The 17,354-nt window shown below is 43.3% G+C and overlaps 1 protein-coding gene across 1 annotated transcript; it reads left to right on the top strand.

The window, feature by feature from the left end:
• Positions 1–2,465: 2,465 nt before the first annotated feature.
• On the top strand, positions 2,466–16,733 carry LOC134406593 (keratin, type I cytoskeletal 17-like). The gene is made up of 6 exons (XM_063138097.1): positions 2,466–2,765; positions 7,000–7,082; positions 9,062–9,218; positions 12,059–12,220; positions 13,690–13,815; positions 16,509–16,733. The coding sequence occupies exons 1-6, from the start codon at positions 2,595–2,597 to the stop codon at positions 16,731–16,733; spliced, it is 924 nt and encodes a 307-aa protein (XP_062994167.1). The 5' UTR covers positions 2,466–2,594.
• The last annotated feature ends 621 nt before the right edge of the window (positions 16,734–17,354 follow it).

Here is a 17,354-nt window from a genome sequence, read left to right as displayed (position 1 = left end):
CCTTTCCAGTGAACTTTTAGAATGTTTTAAGGATGTTTTAATCATGTGTGGTATGTTTTTAATCACTTTTTAACGTGTATTTTATATCATGTTTTTATACTGTTTGTTTTATACTTTGAATGGTTTTAGTTTTTGTGAACTGCCCAGGGAGCTTTGGCTATTGGGCAGTATAAAAACACAATAAATAAATAAATAAAAATAACGCCAGTGGGGAGGGGGGAGGGGATGGAGGCAGCCAATCAGGGCATGTGAGGGAGGGAAGGGGCCACACCGTACTGGATGCAAATTTCAGAGGGAGGATTCCTGAGCCACATTTGTATTATTCAGGAGTCCCTCTGTGGTGAGGGGACTGAGGGGCAAAAATGTGGGAATGGAGCAGAACTACTAGCGCCCATGGTGACGTGGATTTTACATTAATATAAAAGAAAAGGGTGATTTCTTGCTGTGCATTTTTATTTTTGGAGTCCCATAGAGCAGCGGTCCCCAACCCCCAGGCCACGGACCAGTACCGGTCCGTGGCCTGTGTGGTGTGGTTTGCTGAGTGATGATCACAGACTCTCAAGACACAATTTCTCTCTCTTTGGAAAGTTTATTACAAGCAGCGCTGCAAGGTGACAGTCTCAGAAGACTTGAGGAACTGCCCAATAATTTCAAGAAAGGCTAACATACTTATAGGGTCAGTTCGCCTTAGATACAATGGCAGAACTTTCCCACCAATCATAATACAGTTCTGCAATACAATAACCAATGAGAAGCAAGGCAAGGCATAAATTTAAAAGAGGGCAGGGCACCTGCAGCTTTAACTGTTGTGATGAACAGGAAGTTTCACCACATTCTCCATATATACAAATGACACCTGCTGAAATTCCCCTTTCAATACAACTGTTAAAGATACAGGAGCCCTGTCCTCCTTTTCATAGGGTCACCCTAGTTTCACTGGTTCTGTGTAAAGCTGCTCCAAGAGTCTTTTTGTCTGAGGAGTGGCATAAAAAATGCTTCAGATAGATACACACACCCCATTTGCAAACAGACTGCACATTGATATGGTCACTCCTTTCTGTAGATTCACTGAAGTACCATTTCTTAATAAATGGCACATGGAACTGTGTGGCTGGTGGGAGAGCGAATTATGTACGATCAACTCTCTCTCTCTCTCTCTCTCTCTCTCTCTCTCTCTCTCTCTCTCTGTGTGTGTGTGTGTAGGGGGGGGGTAATTGCCTCTGTGTCCATACTTCCCTAGGAAAGCCTTGGATGTACTTTGAGAGCCACTGTGCCTGTGAATTCCCCTTATCCTTGAGTCCTAAGACAGTGGTATGACTTTCCTGTGCCCACCATTTCAATAGGACTGGAAAAGTCCCCTTCATCAGAGAATTTTGAGCAACAGCTGGATGGCCACTTATTAGGGGGGGGTGTAGTAATGGTTTTCCTACATTGGCAGTGGGTTGGACTAAATGACCTTTGAGGTCCCTTCCAACTCCATGATTCCATGAAATGGACAGTGGATTTATTAATCAGAAAAGCTCTGGCTCAAAATATTCTGGCAGTAACATCTCCCCAATTGACATCTAATGACTTGGAGAAGATTGCACTAGCCTACCATATGAATCCACTGCTCAGTTGCTTCTGCATTCATGTGGATCTTTCATATGGATTAACAATAGCTCAGTTAATTGACCCATTGACTTTCGTCATCATGGTAAATGCTCTTTGCGCAGCCTAAAACACCGAGCTCCCATTGTTAACAATATTCGTTCTCCTTGCAATAAAGAAGGAGGATTCACATTTTCAGAAGACTTCATTTCTGTGGAGGCAAGCCGGCAAATTAAGGATGGAGACAGGCAGAAGTTGACCATGTCCAAGTGACTTTTTCTGTGTATGTGCATGAGCATAGCTTTCAGCCCTCCTAAGCACTGACACTCCTTTGGTTAACTTGCCTGTACAGACATATTACACAGACCATGGTAGACAGGTGTAGTGCGATCCATTGTCAGGTATAGTGCAATAAATCATTCAAAAGGTTGTATCTTTGCTCTAAAATAATCACAAAGAAACCCGGATCCCCTTGCAGACTTTGGACTGAGCCACAGGTGAATTGTTGATTAAACGTTAAAATTGTTGATTAAAGGTCTGTTTTATTACCAGGTGATAGGATGCAGGCAAAATGCTGACAGTGCCAACATCACTTTCACCCTTTCTCAGAAGAGGCGGGGCTTAACACGACCAAGCCTCCTTTTTTTTTACACACAAGATAAAGGTCCAAGACGTTTGCCCTACAGAGCATTTTCTACAATAGCCTCTGTGGAAGTGGTAATCTCTTAGCTCCTCCACTAAAAATATTACCAATGGCTCTGCCCAGTGGTGATTACCTTAGAAGTTCACGTGCTTCTTGGGAACCTTCCGAAACAAGAAAGGGCCATGGAGTCTACAAACTAGCAGTATACCAAAAATCCAAACCATCCAGTGTCTACGGAGGAGCTGGTGGCCGTGGCATTCGAACTTCCTCCACCAGCAACAGCTTTGAGGGCCTTGGCTATGGCTTGAAACACACCAACTCCTTTAATGATCTGCTGCTTGATGGCAATGTTAAAAGTTCCATGCAGAATTTGAACGAACGCCTGGCTTCGTATCTGGAAAAGGTGCACTCCTTAGAAAAAAAGAACTCTCATCTTGAAAAGGAGATCCGGCTGTGGTATGAGAAAAGTTCCCCTGTTGCTAGAAAAGACTACAGTGCATACTATAAAACTATTACAGAGCTCCAAAACCAGGTAAGAAGCTGTTTGAATTTTGGGGGGATTTACTGTGTACATGCAGACAATAACATTTTGTTTCTTGGCACATCAGATTCCACTCTGATCTGGAACAACTCTTGGCTGAATAATGTAATCATTTCCTCACAGTGAGAAAATCACAAAGCAATCATGAACTGCCCTTTTGGTGCGGTGTATTGTTTAAACAGGTGCGCTGGCTAGGGTGGCCAGATGCGAAAGAGGAGAGGGCTTCTGCGCCTTTTACAGTTGTGTAAAAGAAGGAATTGCAGCAAGTGTAGTGCAGGCCTAACCCTGACGGGCATTACATGTTGCAGAATTTCTCATTATCCGGCACCACCCACGTTTCAAAGAGCTTTCCAAAGCTGGTGAACTATGATCTCATCCCATATTGGAAAATGTGTGTCAGGAGGACATTCACCACACCGGTGACACTGCAACATCCCCTTATGGGAGCTGTCCATCAGCCGAGATGGCTAATATATGCCCTTTCTCTGTGCTCTGCACGCTTTTGTGCAGTTAATGCACAACTGCACACTTGTGAGACTCCCAAAACTTGCAATGATGTTTATACCACTAAGTGGAACACTAAAATAGAAAATTCCTTGTGTAGAGGAATATTTTTACTTTAGGTGCTTAGCATAAATGCAGTCTCAGTTCCATAACCAGGTCAAAATCCAGAGCAAAAAGTGTCGATTGAAGCTACTTGGGGAGGGATCCACTGTTTTTGCTTAAATGGCAGACTCTGTTAACTCTGCTAATAATGTTATTAACTGGATTAATGTCATATATATTATTAAATATTACTACTACTACTACTCCCATGTCATGGAGCTTGCACTTCTCCAATGATGATGATGATGATATAGATGCAAATAACCTGCAGGATCGCCTTCTCCCATACAGTCTGCCCTGCACACAAAGGTCCTCTGGGGTGAACTTACTTCAGTCAGCCAAGACTAGGCTGACATCAGTTTCCCAGAGGACCTTTTCTTCTGTCGCCCCTGGATTATGGAACGGCCTGCCGGAGGAGATTCGTAATATTCACTCTCTCTGTGATTTTAAGGCAGCTTTGAAGACTAGCCTTTTCCGGCAGGCCTACCCAGGGGGAGATCTACACTACTGCTTTAAAGCGCTTTATAACAGTTTTGACAACTGTTGGGGCCCAGGACACACTGCATATACAGTTTTCAAAACGTTTTCAAAGTGCTTTAAAGTGCTTTAAAAGCAGTAGTGTAGATAGCTCCCTGATTAATGTAAAATCAAGCATTTTTTAAATGTGTTGATTCCTGTACTAATGTTGTTCCCCGCCTTGATCCAAAGGGAGAGGCGGGTAAGAAATAAATAAATTTATTATTATTATTATTATTATTATTATTATTATTATTATTAAATAAAATTTGTTCTGAAATTCCAAAAGCTGGTGGGAATTGCCATTAAATCACCCATTCCGCTATGGTGTTGTTGTTTTTAAATCACCACCTTGTGGCTAATCTAATCTCTGTCCTGTAGTTGTACCAATATAAAAGTAAATACATAGTAGATTATTACTTAAGTAAATACATAGTAGATTATTACTTAGGAGGTGGTATTTATTGAACGATTGGGAGGGGAGAGTCCATTTTCTGGTTGTAGTTTCTAACAGAGCAAACCTATTCACGTATACTCAGAAGTAAGCCCCATTGAGCTTCCTCCCAAGTCAGTGGCCATAGGAATGTAGCTTGAATGTTTGATAATGCCTCCACATTATTTTCCAAAAATATATATTCCAGTAAAGATCTTGTGTATAGATACAAGGTTTTGGGAAAGTTGTTTAAATCAGAATCTGCCTCATCATGCTCCATACTTATTTTTGTTCTACTTTCAACAAGAGGGGAATTCTCTTCAAGGTAGTAAGAAACGCATGATCAAATGTACTTTAAAACTGCTGCTAAACCACACAAGGCAATTATTTTAAAACAGAATGTAGCGAATATTTTAAAAGAGAATATTTTAAAAGAGAAACAGTCTGAAGTTCCATGCAGACTAGCACTGTATCTGGAACGGGAATCAGACAGATGCCTGGGGAAATCTTTCAAGTAGAGATTTATAAAAAGGAACCAAGCATGGGGTGGGGTGTGGAGACCATGGCCATAGCTAGACCTAAGGTTTATCCCTGGATCGTCCAGGGGTCAAACCCGTTCATCTAAGTGACACACAGGGGATCCAGTGCTCAGCCAGGGGGGGACCCTGGATGATCCCAGGATAAACCTTAGGTCTAGCTGTGGCCTAAATTTTACTGAGGCCCTGAGATCTTAAAGGGTCTGGCTTAGGCTTCAACGCCATTACATGAGAAAAGCATTGTAGAGCATGAGTGAGGATATTTATGGAAACCTGCTTCCTTGTACCTATATTGTCCAGGGTTTTGTTGGTTTTTTTGTTTGTTTGTATTTTTGGTTTTTTTTTTTTTTTGAGATTTGCTGCAGAACATGCAACATTCTGAAAGGTGAATTGATGGCCCAGGCCCTCCTTTAGAAGACAGAGGGTGCTTGCCTGGGCAGCCCAAGGGATTTTGCTACCTGAGGCAAAGGAGAAGAAAATGTCTCTCTCCCATTTCATGTGCAAAAGATGACTGGACTGGCAGGTGATTCTGTCTTAACACTGATCATAAGACAGCATCCTTCACGGGACCTAGGAGTCGGCGAAGTCATCCACATTTGCCCCATCGGCTGCTCTGTTTGCACCTTTACTCTTGTGTAACTGTAGCCGTTATGGCCACCATTAAGTCAATAGGGTGGGGAGTTTTGCATTGTGTGCACAAGGGAGGCTCTGGAAATCGCTCACTTTGCCCTGCTGCCTTAATGGCATCTGCGAAGGTCCCACTGAAACAGTGGGAAGGGAGTGTACAATTTCAGCAGATGGCTGCTGAGTGTTTGCTGGGGCCTTGTGAACATGCAAGCGTGGGTCTACACTTGCGCCACAGGCACCCAACTGGATCCAGGGGGATGAACGCCGGGGTGTGTGTGTTCCATCAGACTCCCAAACTCAGTCAGGCACTCAAGACATCCCTAATGGTACTTGAAGGCACCAAGCTAACTTAGGAGGCTCCGAGCAGATCCCATGGCACACAGGTCTCTCCTCCAACACCTTGCGGCCACCTCCTAGCATCTGCTGCTTCACTTTGCCTAATGATAGGACCACTCCTGTGTGCTTGTGCAGTTAAACTGGGAAGTGTAGTTTGAGAGGGGGGGTGCGCTTCCCTATCTGACATAGCTTTTCAAAACTACCAGTCTCAGAGTTCTTTATGGGTAGTCAGGTGGGAGGAGCAGCTGGTAGGAGGAGCAAATTGTTTTACTCTGTACAGCACCATGTACACTGATGGTGCTATATAAATAAATAAATAATAATAATAATAATAATAACCATAACGCTCAGGGAAGCTGTTCCCAGGAATAGTGGGAGGCAATGCTGCTGGTAGGATTAATAAGCCCGAAATATATGTCAAGAGTGGGCAAGGTTTGGCCTACAACTCCCATCATCCCTCACCATAGGCTAAGCTGGCTAGGGATAATCAAAGTTGTAGGCAAAAACATCTGGTGGGGCACAAATTGCCTATCCCTGATGTATGAAAATTTCATCGCTATTTATACTAGGGATGTGCTCCGCTTCTAATCGGACCGGAGAAGCAGGAGCGGAGCGGGGGGCTTCGCCTGCCCTTAAGGCGGAGGCGAAGAGGATTGGGGGGCCAGCGGAGCGTGGCGAAGAGGATCGAGGTGAAGGCGGATCCTTCACCTCGATCTGGAGCTCCACCGGAAAGGTAAGTGGGGTTTACCGGGCCCTGCCGCTGTCGCTGTCGCCCATGCGCCGACGGACCGTGGACGGAGGCAGGTAAGGCCCCCTCCCCCTTGGTCCCTTACCGGGCTCTGCTGCCTTCGCCGCACGGGCGACAATGGCGGCAGGGCCCGGTAAACCTCCTGCCCTCCTCTCCCGGCCTTACCTGGCGCCACTCCCCTTCACTGCAGAGCTCGGAGCCGGAGCTCCGCGGCAAAGAGGAGCGGAGTATGGGCGGAGCGGCGCGGAGCGGAGCAGGCCAAACCAAAATTTTCGGATCAGCCCGCAGGGCGGAGCGGGGGGTCAGTGCACACCCCTAATTTATACCATGCAAGTAGTTTAGCATTGACGTTTCTGAGTTGGTTTTACTAGCTCCACATCAACAACTAACTTCTTGTTCTCTGCTCACATTTTTCTTTCCCAGATTGTTGCAGCACGAATGAATAACACCCAGATCATCCTGGAGATTGACAACAGCAAGCTGATTGCTGATGATTTCCGAATGAAGTATGTCTTATAAAAAGCAAATAATACACATAGCAATTAATACATATATAATATGCATAGTAATATTAAAGTACCAAAAGTCAGTGTGGAAGTAAATACAAATTACATTTTGTACAAAAACATGAACAATTAACACAGCTTACAAACAGACACACACACACACACACAGACACGTATTGACACAAATTGACTCAGTCTCTTCTTAAATTTAGACCAACAAAAGTTGGATTTGAGATTGACATGTAAATGTAGAATCTTATAAAGGACAGGGGAAACAGATTGGAGGAGGAGAATTTCAGGGAGAAAATGGGGAGGAGGTTAAGCACTCTCCCCCCACACACACTGCTTCTCTTCTCCAGATCAGACTGTTTCTGTAGGTTTTGTTTGAGCATCAGGTTTAATTCTGCCCACAGTGTACCAGTGTATGCTGTCAGAGATTTTGCCACTGTACCTCTTATGTAGGGTGACCATGTGAAAAGGAGGACAGGGCTCCTGTATCTTTAACAGTTGTATTGAAAAGGAAATTTCAGCAGGTGTCATTTGTATATATGGAGAACCTGGTGAAATTCCCTCTTCATCATAACAGTGAAAGCTGCAGGTGCCCTGCCCTCTTTTAAATCTGGTCACTCTAGTATAGCTCCTGCAGCTTTAACTGCTGTGATGAAGAGGGAATTTCACCAGGTTCTCCATATATAAAAATGACACCTGCTGAAATTCCCTTTCCTATGCAACTGTTAAAGACACTGGAGTGCAGTCCTCCTTTTCATATGGTCACCCTATCTTATGTTCAAAGATATCACAGCAAAGACAGCTGCTTTACATGCTCTGAAGAATATTTTAAAGCCCCCTAAAAGTATAATAGTTCAATTAAAAAAGCACAACTCCTGGTTGCACAAATGACATCTTCCAAGCCACCTATCATAGAAGATATGTCTATAGTGGCTTAAAGGCACATCATGCTGTTCTATCATCAAAGTTAAGCATGACTCAGCTTTATCCGTCCTAGGATGGGAAACCTCTTGGGAACTCACCAAAAGTTGCTTTGATCCACCTGAAAGAACAGCAGGATAAATATAATGAATAAACAATTATATTAATTGTTGCTGTTGTTGGGAATGTCCTTCCAATACTGCAGGTGACATGATCTGATAACTCAAAGTGGTGAAGGCCCTGTGCAATTTATCAAAAGAACTTAGGAAACAGACTTATACCGAGTCAAGACCACTGGGCCAGCTAGCTCCGGATTATAGTTTGCACTGACTATCACCAGCAACTCAGGCCACAGCTAGACCTACGGTTTATCCTGGGATCATCCAGGGTTCGCCCCTGCCTGAGCACTGGGTCCCCTGTGTGTCACCTAGATGAACAGGTTTGACCCCTGGACGATCCAGGGATAAACCTTCGGTCTAGCTATGGCCTCAGTTTCAGACAGGAATATTTTCCCAGAACTTCCTGGAGGTGCCCAGAATTGAAGCCAGGACCATCTGCATGCAACCACTGCACCAGTTGTTTGTGTGAATCTATTCAAAGAAACCCTAAGAAATCTGTTGTATTGGCAGATTAAGGCTGTCTTTATATAAAATTGTGTGGCTTACCCAGGGTGTTTGTGCTTCCTGTTTTTTTGGTGCAATTGTTATGGCTGCATTACGCAGGTGAAGAGGGGCAACCGACTTCCATTCAGTTCCATTGAGACAGCATGATCTAGTGGCAGAGGATCCCACTTTTTTCAGGATGTACCACTTTAAAAGTGGCTGCTTTCATGGCAGAATTTCCAACTGATGCCACGGAAGACATCCTGGTCATTGAAGATGTTGTGTAAAAGCCCTGCAAAGTTTCATGAGTGGCCAATCACGGGGGTGCAATTAATCTCTCATATAAAGGAGCCATATGGCTACACTCACACAGGACTGATTGTATTCTAATAGACAGGACTTGCTAGTATAAGGATGATGATTTTTGTCCTTTTAAAAATCCAATAGATATGAGACTGAGCTGAGCCTCAGGCAAGCTGTGGAAGGCGACTCAGTTCGGCTGCAGAGACTAATTGACGATTTGACCCTGATTAAGGCTGATCTGGAACTCCAGGTTGAAGGTCTGAAGGAAGAACTGATTTACCTCAAAAAAAACTATGAGAATGTAAGAAAACATCCCATTGAACCAAAGGGTTATGGATTTTCATCAACTAAAGATGCAGACTACTCAGTACCAGCAGAGAGTGATGGCTTCATTGTCAGCGGGCCAGTGAATTCGCTCTGGGTTTCAGTCAGAACTAATCAGAACTCTAAAAGAGTTATTGGATAGCTCCTTTAGAATTCTGATGGTTCTGACAGAAACTCATAAGAACATGAGAAGTGCCATGCTGGATCAGACCAGCAGTCCATCTAGTCCAGCACTCTGTTCACACAGTGGCCAACCAGCCATCGGCCAGGGACCAACAAGGCAGGCCATGGTGCAACAGCTCCCTCCAACCCATGTTCCCCAGCAACTGGTGAACACAGGCTTACTGCCTCGAATAATGGAGACAGCACACAACCATCAGGGCTAGCAGCCATTGATAGCCTTTGCCTCCAGGAATTTATCCAACCTCCTTTTAAAGCCATCCAAATTGGTGGCCATCACTACATCTTGTGGCAGTGAGTTCCATAATTTAACTATGCACTGCATGAAGAAGTCCTTCCTTTTATTTGTTCTGAATCTCCCACCAATCAGCTTCATGGGATGACACCTGGTTCTAGTATTTTGAGAGAGGGAGAAAAATGTCTCACTATCCACATTTTCCATACCATGCATAATTTTGTGCACCTCTATCATGTCTCCCCTTAGCCTCTTTTTTTCCACGCTAAACAGGCCCAGCTGTTGTAACCTTCCCTCATAGGGGAGATGCTCCAGCCCCTTAATCATTTTAGTTGCCCTTTTCTGCACTTTTTCCAGCTCTAGGATATCCTTTTTTAGGTGTGGTGACCAGATTTACTATCCCACTAACATCAGAGCTACCAGCCTCCACTGCTCAGTCTCTTCTTAGACTCAGCATAACTAGGCCTGAAAAACATTGTCCCTGACTGTATTCACATGACGTTATTAAGGCCATGTAGCTGGGTGTAGCAACCTGCTTCAAGAAGCACCCTATTTGATCTTTAAACTGGACTTGGAATAGCCAGCTCATATTTATTTCTTTTCAGAAAGGCCAACGGGGCAATGGAGTTTGGAGGGGAATCCAGGGCATCATTCCACTTAGGGTGCAGTAGTACGCATGTTTAGACAGAAAAAAGTCCTACAAGTCTTTACCAGCTAGGAGTTTTTTCTGTCTGCATATGCACAAGACTGCACCCTTTCAGTGTTTCTACATTAAGGGGAAATTGCATTGCTTACCTGAGGCTTTGTGCTTCCTGGTTTTTTGGTGCAATTGTTATGGCCTGCATTACATGGGCAGACAGGGACAGCCACGTGGTTTGAATTGGATACTTCCCCTGTAAGCATGCTCCTTTCAATTCCACTGAGTCAGCACCATCTAGTGGTGGAAGGTCCTGTTTTTTCCGGATATTACCATATTAAAAGTGGTTCTTTTAATAGCAGGGTTTCCAGAGGATAGCATGAGAGCTGTCCTGGTCATTGATGACGTCATGTAATGGGCTCCCAAACTTCTGCGAGTGGCCAATCACAAGTGTGAAGTAAATTGCTCAATTAGAGGAGCCCTTAGTGAACTTTAGCCAGTGCTTGAAAATCTAGCACTTGAAGACCTGTAACGATTAGAGATGTGAAGGCCCGGAAAAACCCCGGGAAAATTCAGGGGGGGAAACGGGATTTTTCCTTTTTTTTTTCTGAAGCCTTTTTTGTTTTTGTTTTCCGAAATATTCGAAAAATTGAAAAAACGGATTATGGGATGTTTTATTTTAGCATGATGAATAAAATGTTTAAGAGAAGGTGTTCAGATATTTACTTCTCCAAATGATTTCTAAAAACTGTACAGTATCAGATTATTACAATGTGTGTGCACCAAGGACAAGCAAGTCCTAGGTTGCAAACTGAGACTACAACTCTCAAATGCAAGAGCAAAATACATTTCCACCTCTAGGGGGCAGCACTACCACTGAAGCAGAGACTGAAACTAATACTGATAGCTACAGGTCAGAAAATGAGTCTGATTAAATTTCATGCATATTCATTGAATCTTGGTTTCCCCCACCCCATTTTTCTCAGTTCTTTTTATGGGAATGGGGGCTTTATGTCTTGACACTGGAGGACTAGTGGAGACATAAATAATTTTCTTTGTTACTACTGTTGGTGGTTTCTTCAGTTGTTTTTTAAAATTGTTTTTTGCCTGCTCCTCATAAACTGGCAGAACCAAGGAGGTCCCTTACAGTTCAGGTATTCCTAACAGTTCAGGAGCTTATAGCTCCATTTGTTACCAAAAAAAGTAAAAAAAAGTAAATTCAATTTGTAATAATTGTTTGAATACGCTACTTTTAATATATCAAATGTAATAATTTTATGCCAAACCAACTTGGACATAATTACATTTTATGTTCCTAAAGTAACAAAGTGACTCTCAATCTGTAAAAAGTGCTACTATTGCATTATTTCAATTTTTCTGAAAATTTCTGTTTTTTTTCTTGGGGGGGGGTGAACGGGAAAACCCTGGTTTTTTTCCATGGCTTCAAAATTTCCGGAAAATTTACATCTCTAGAACAATTAGCAAGGTTGTTTAAGAATTCTGCACTGGTACCTGTGATGGCTGAACTGACACAGATGAGGAGCAGCCTCACGTGGTTAACTGGTTAAGCTCTATTATTATTATTATTATTATTATTATTATTATTATTATTTTATTACAAACATAACAAAAACAAAAAGTAGGGTCTAAGAGCAGGGCACTAAGCTGGAATATGGAATCCCTAAACAAGGGAAGATATTCCTTGAATTGGTGTTGGGGTTCAAGTTAATCAACTCAGAATGATGATAATCACCAATGTTTGCAGGAATCAGAAGATTTGCGCAAGAAGCTGAGTGGGACCGTGAACGTGGAGGTAGATGCTGCTCCAAGCGTTGACATGGCCCAGGTTATGGAAAACATGCGCAAGGAGTATGAACTCATTGCCGAAAAGTACCGTCAAGAGGCGAAGGAGCGGTTTGATAAACTGGTGATGTTTGTTATTATGACTAATTCTCATCCACATGGTATTTTATACATGGAAACCCAGGTTATTCCTGAAGGAAATGAAGGAAAGGAACCTCTCGTGCAAGCACTGAGTCATTACTGACTCTTGGAGGGACGCCAGCTTTTGCTGATGTTTTCTTGGCAGGCCTTATAGCGGGGTGGTTTGCCATTGCCTTCCCCAGCCGTTATTACCTTTCCCCCAGCTAACTGGGCACTCATTTTACCGACCTCAGGAGGATGGAAGGCTGAGTCGACCCGAGCCAGCTGCCTGAAACCAGCTTCCGCTGGGATCGAACTCAGGCCGTGGGGAGAGTTTCAGCTGCAGAAACTGCTGCTTTACCGCTCTGCGCCACACGAGGCTCATTATTCCTGAAACACTCCTGTAAAAACAGGGAATTACATGCTTCCCATTCCACAAACTGGGAATTGAGCCAGGAATGGTGGTGGCTTCTGAAGGCCTTCCAAGTTTTAATAGACACATTTATCCCACACTTGAAAATTAAGAAATAGAACTTTATTTGGACCAACTACTGTTTGAAATGCAGGATGCAATCTTTTGAGTTACACAGAATTCTTCTTCAGGTTCAAGGACAGCCAAAATGTGTGCCTGGGTAGGGTGTTTACCCAGCTTACCATTATACTTTGAGATAAAATACATATGCATATTTCTTGAGAAAAGATTTCACAAATCTTATTTAAGTATGGATGTTAATAAAATCGTACATTAATGTGGAAATGGGACAGAATGAACTTATGACACAGATGAGAAACAGATTCATCTGTCAAACCCAAGTTGGATTAGATAGTTAAAATCCAACACAGAAAAAAGTCATACAACTCCCAGCATTAAACAGCCAGCATGGATGTATGGATGTTTAGACATGGATTGTATGGATGTTTAGACAGAAAAAGTCCTAAAACTCCCAGCATTCCCCTGGGGGGTTTTCTGTCTAAACATCCATACAATTTATTTATTTATTTATATTTGTTTATTACATTTATATACCGCCCCACAGCCAAAGCTCTCTGGGCGGTTCACAAAAGTTAAAACAGTAAACATTAAAAAGTATACATTTTTTAAAAAAAAACCATCAACTGCACTCTTCAATTAGAAACGCAAATGACTTAGCATGAATTGGAACCCATTTCTCTCAAATCTGAACCTAATGCTTTGCTCACTGGTTAAAACTGACCTAGCAAGACTTGCACAAAGATGCCAGTTCAGATTGTTCACTAAAATCAATTAGTTCTGTAAAGTGTTGAATATGAATAAAGTCCATGCTTCATGGCTAGCTGAGGAATGCTGGCAGTTGTAGGACCTGTCTCTGTCTAAATGCATGGGATTGCATCCTGAATCTATTAATCTAATCAATCCATCAGCTAAACATTGCACCCGCTATTGCAGCCCCACGTGTCTTCCATTAACCTTTTTTTCCCTTGCTTGCATTTCAGACTGAAGAATTCAATAAGGAAGTGACCATCATCACCACTGAAATTGAGAGCTTTCAAACTCAGACCACAGAACAGAGACGCACACTCAGGAGCCTTGAGATTGAACTCCAATCCCAACTTAACATGGTAAAGCCTGGCTGCTCATAAGAAGAGCCCTGCTGGATCAGACCAAAGGTCCATCTAGTCCAGCATTCTATTCACACAGTGGCCAACCAGCCATCGGCCAGGGACCAGCAAAGCAGGACATGAGCACAATAGCACCGCCTGTTCATGTTCCCTAACAACTAATATGCTGTCTATGATACTAGAAGTAGTATTTAGCCATCATGACTAGTAGTCTTTGATAGTATTATGGGAAAGTAGAGCAATCAAATTATTGCACTTGATAAATTGCATAAAAGATTTCTAGAAATCCCCTCCCAGGGCAGGTTCCCCAAATATTAATCGAGGAGCTCATCTACACCAAGCAGGATATTCCACTATGAAAGCGATATATAAAAGGCAGGCGCCACACTACTGCTTCATAGAGGTATTGAAGGGCACTGTAGGAGCTACGCTACTGCTTTAGAGTGGTACTGAAGTGCACTGACAACTGCTGGGGCCCATGACACATCTACACCAAGCAGGTTATAACACTATGAAAGTGGTATGAAAGTGGTATAATGTATGTGTCAATGGGCCCCAACAGTTGTCAGTGCACTTCAACACTGCTATAAAGCAGTCGTGTGGCTCCTGCCTTTTATATACTGCTTTCATACCGCTTTCATCGTGGAATATCCTGCTTGGTGTAGATGACCCCTAGGATTGCTCCTAGGTTTGGGATACACTGGGTGTAAAGATGAGCTCCATAGCCTTCATTCAGGAATCATACATTTCACTCCCAGCACAAACACAAAGTGGCAGGACTGGAGTGAAGTGGCAAAAATCAGGAAATAGCCAATGCCCCAGGAATAGTTCCACCTGCAGCACACTGTGGTGCAGCTGTGACAGACAAACAATGTACAGCTTGTTCTCCAGAGCCCTTTCTACACCTAAGGGTCATCCCAGTAAAATGGAGGGATCCCCTGCGTGGCATTTGGATGCACAGGAACCATCCCGGGATATAGGGCTGGTGTAGACATGCCCCAGGTTTGATTTTCACCTCAGAAGTAGTGATTTCAAAGGGTGGCTTTATTCTACCCTTTTGGTGGCCATTTACAGCTACATTTTTCTCCTTTTGCTTCTGCTTGCTGAAGCAGCCATTTTTCTCAGTTTCTAAATGGTTGGCAACTCAATCAGGGATCACATACTAGATGTGATGTCACAATATCATGTAGCCGGTAAGATGCAGCAACGTGCTTAAATCAATAAGGGCAAATAAAGCACCTTACATAAGGGCAATGCTTCCTGTACTGGGCAGCTAGGCAGAGCATATGAAGAGCATCTAAAGATCATTCTAAGAGCCAAGCACTGTCTCAGCTCTTTTTAGTGATTCAGTAGTAGCAGTAATAGTAGTAAAAGCAACAGCAGCAGTGTTAACTCTTCCACAATGACCCCCCCCCCCTGCAAAATTGCCAAGTGGTGGTCAATTCTGATAAAGCTTTTAATGATTCAACCTCCCACACCAAGTTCAGGTTAACACTAAATATAATAACACTTGCCCACTTAGTACTGCAAGCATCATGCACGATGTCACATAGTTTTTAATAGTGGACTTTATATTTGATTTGTAGTGTTACTACAGTAAAAATGTTTTTAATAGTGTGTTTAAATACGATTTTTAATATTTATATGTGAACCATTTAGAGATGCTATTATATTAAGCAATATATAAGCATTACAAATAATTAAATAAGGTAGTTCTACAGGCAGCAAGCACAGAGGATTCTACTAAGATACTTCTAAATCGATTCCTGCAAGTGTAACTCTACCCAGCTTGCAGTGAGCTTTATGCACTCTGAATGATACATTGGTTTCATGGATTTCTGTTATACAGCTACAACTGGGGTAGCTGTATTTTGTATGGGATTTCCTTTCACTTTTCTCCACAAAACCCAATAATTTTCAGTTTTAAAAGCCCAATAGTCCTTGCTTCTCATAAAACACAAGCTTTTTTATTAAAAAAAATCCTGATTCAATTACAGTTAGTCACTCATTCCAAAAGTTGCATCCTTCACGGGAATTTTCAGGTCATGATCAGGCAAAAGTACCAAATAGTAACCAAGCCCTGGCATCATAATACCATTATAAGAATAGTGGTGGCATGAGTGAAATTGAAATGGTTGGGCAACGTATTCATTTAATTTTTACAAGAAGAGGGGCAACCTCTTTTGGTCCATGGGCTACATTGCCCCCCTGGACCAAGTCCAGCAGGCTGGCTGAAGTCAGGGGGCGGAGCCCCACCCTGAAGCCCCTCCCCCTCCCATGATATCATCGGGCACCGCATCACCCACATTTTCTGTGCATAGAGAGGCTTGGAGCATCATGCTTCCCTCTGCACAGAAAGTGACTTGGCTGGCATCTGCAAGCCCCAGGTGAGTGGAGGGGTGTCTCCTTCTTACCTTTAAATGTCTGATTGGATATAACAAAGGTTATCATCCACAAAGGGATTCTTCGAAGGGGATCAGAGATCAGGAGTAAGAGAGGGATTTCCCTCTCCAGGCCCGGGGGTGGGGCTTAGGGAGCAGCGTAGTCAGGGCCCATTGCAAGTGGCCAACACTTCATGGGCTGGATCAGGCACCCCTGTGGGCTAGATTACATCTGTGGGCCAGAGATTGCCCTCCCCTGACTTACAAGGTCTAGAAAACCCTCTTGAACTGCACATTGATGTCTCCTTTTAGAAAGCGAATCTCACGAGTAATCTGGCAGATGTCGAAGCGCGTTATAGGGTGGAGCTGGGCCAAATACAAGCACATATTGCGAGTATTGAAGAACAGCTGTGGCAACTGCGACAAAACATGGAGCAGCAGAATAACAGCTACAGCATCCTCTTGGACATTAAGGTCAAGTTAGAGGCAGAGATTGCCACTTATCGTCGACTGCTGGAAGGGGAAGAGACCAGGTGAGGCACTCAGCACAAAGTTGCTTAACTTGTGTAAATCAGCAGATTGCCATTATCTGGGGAAGCTGGAAAACAGAGTGGGCCCCACTGGGATAACAGATGGCACAATCATGGGCAGAGAGGAGGAGGTCCTTAAAATGCCCTGGGCTGGGATGCTCCGTCCATATTTTCAGAGCACCAGTGGAATGGTGCCTGCTGTAATCCAACCAGAAAGCAACGTGGCACCACCCTGACCTGCTTATTGACACATGCTCTGCCCAAGCACCTTGCCAAAGTAAAGCAAAGAACCCAAGTGTAGGATAGAAATCATGAGGCTTAATGCCTTTAAATATAAGCCAGGCATGGGGGGAAATGTCAAAATATATTTTGTTTGCTTGTTTTTAAACAGTGTTATGACTTCAGAAGTGGAGGTCGACAAAATCGAAGACCCTAACAGAGGTATGATTATAAACGTCCCACCCAGCCAGCTCTCTCGCTCTCATTTGTTGAAATTGCTCATTTTTTTTCAAAAATCCATTGCATTTGGAACATTCTTTTAACTGGCTTGAGTGGCAAAGGACTTTCAAACACCTGCCAACAGTCTCAGCCCCATTCATCCATTCCTTTAAGGCAGTAACATAAAAAC

Source organism: Elgaria multicarinata, chromosome 11, assembly GCF_023053635.1.
Source record: "Elgaria multicarinata webbii isolate HBS135686 ecotype San Diego chromosome 11, rElgMul1.1.pri, whole genome shotgun sequence".
NCBI classification, from domain to species: Eukaryota; Metazoa; Chordata; class Lepidosauria; order Squamata; family Anguidae; genus Elgaria; species Elgaria multicarinata.
The sequence above is the reverse complement of the archived record's forward strand: the minus strand, read 5'-3'. Positions and strand labels throughout refer to the sequence as shown.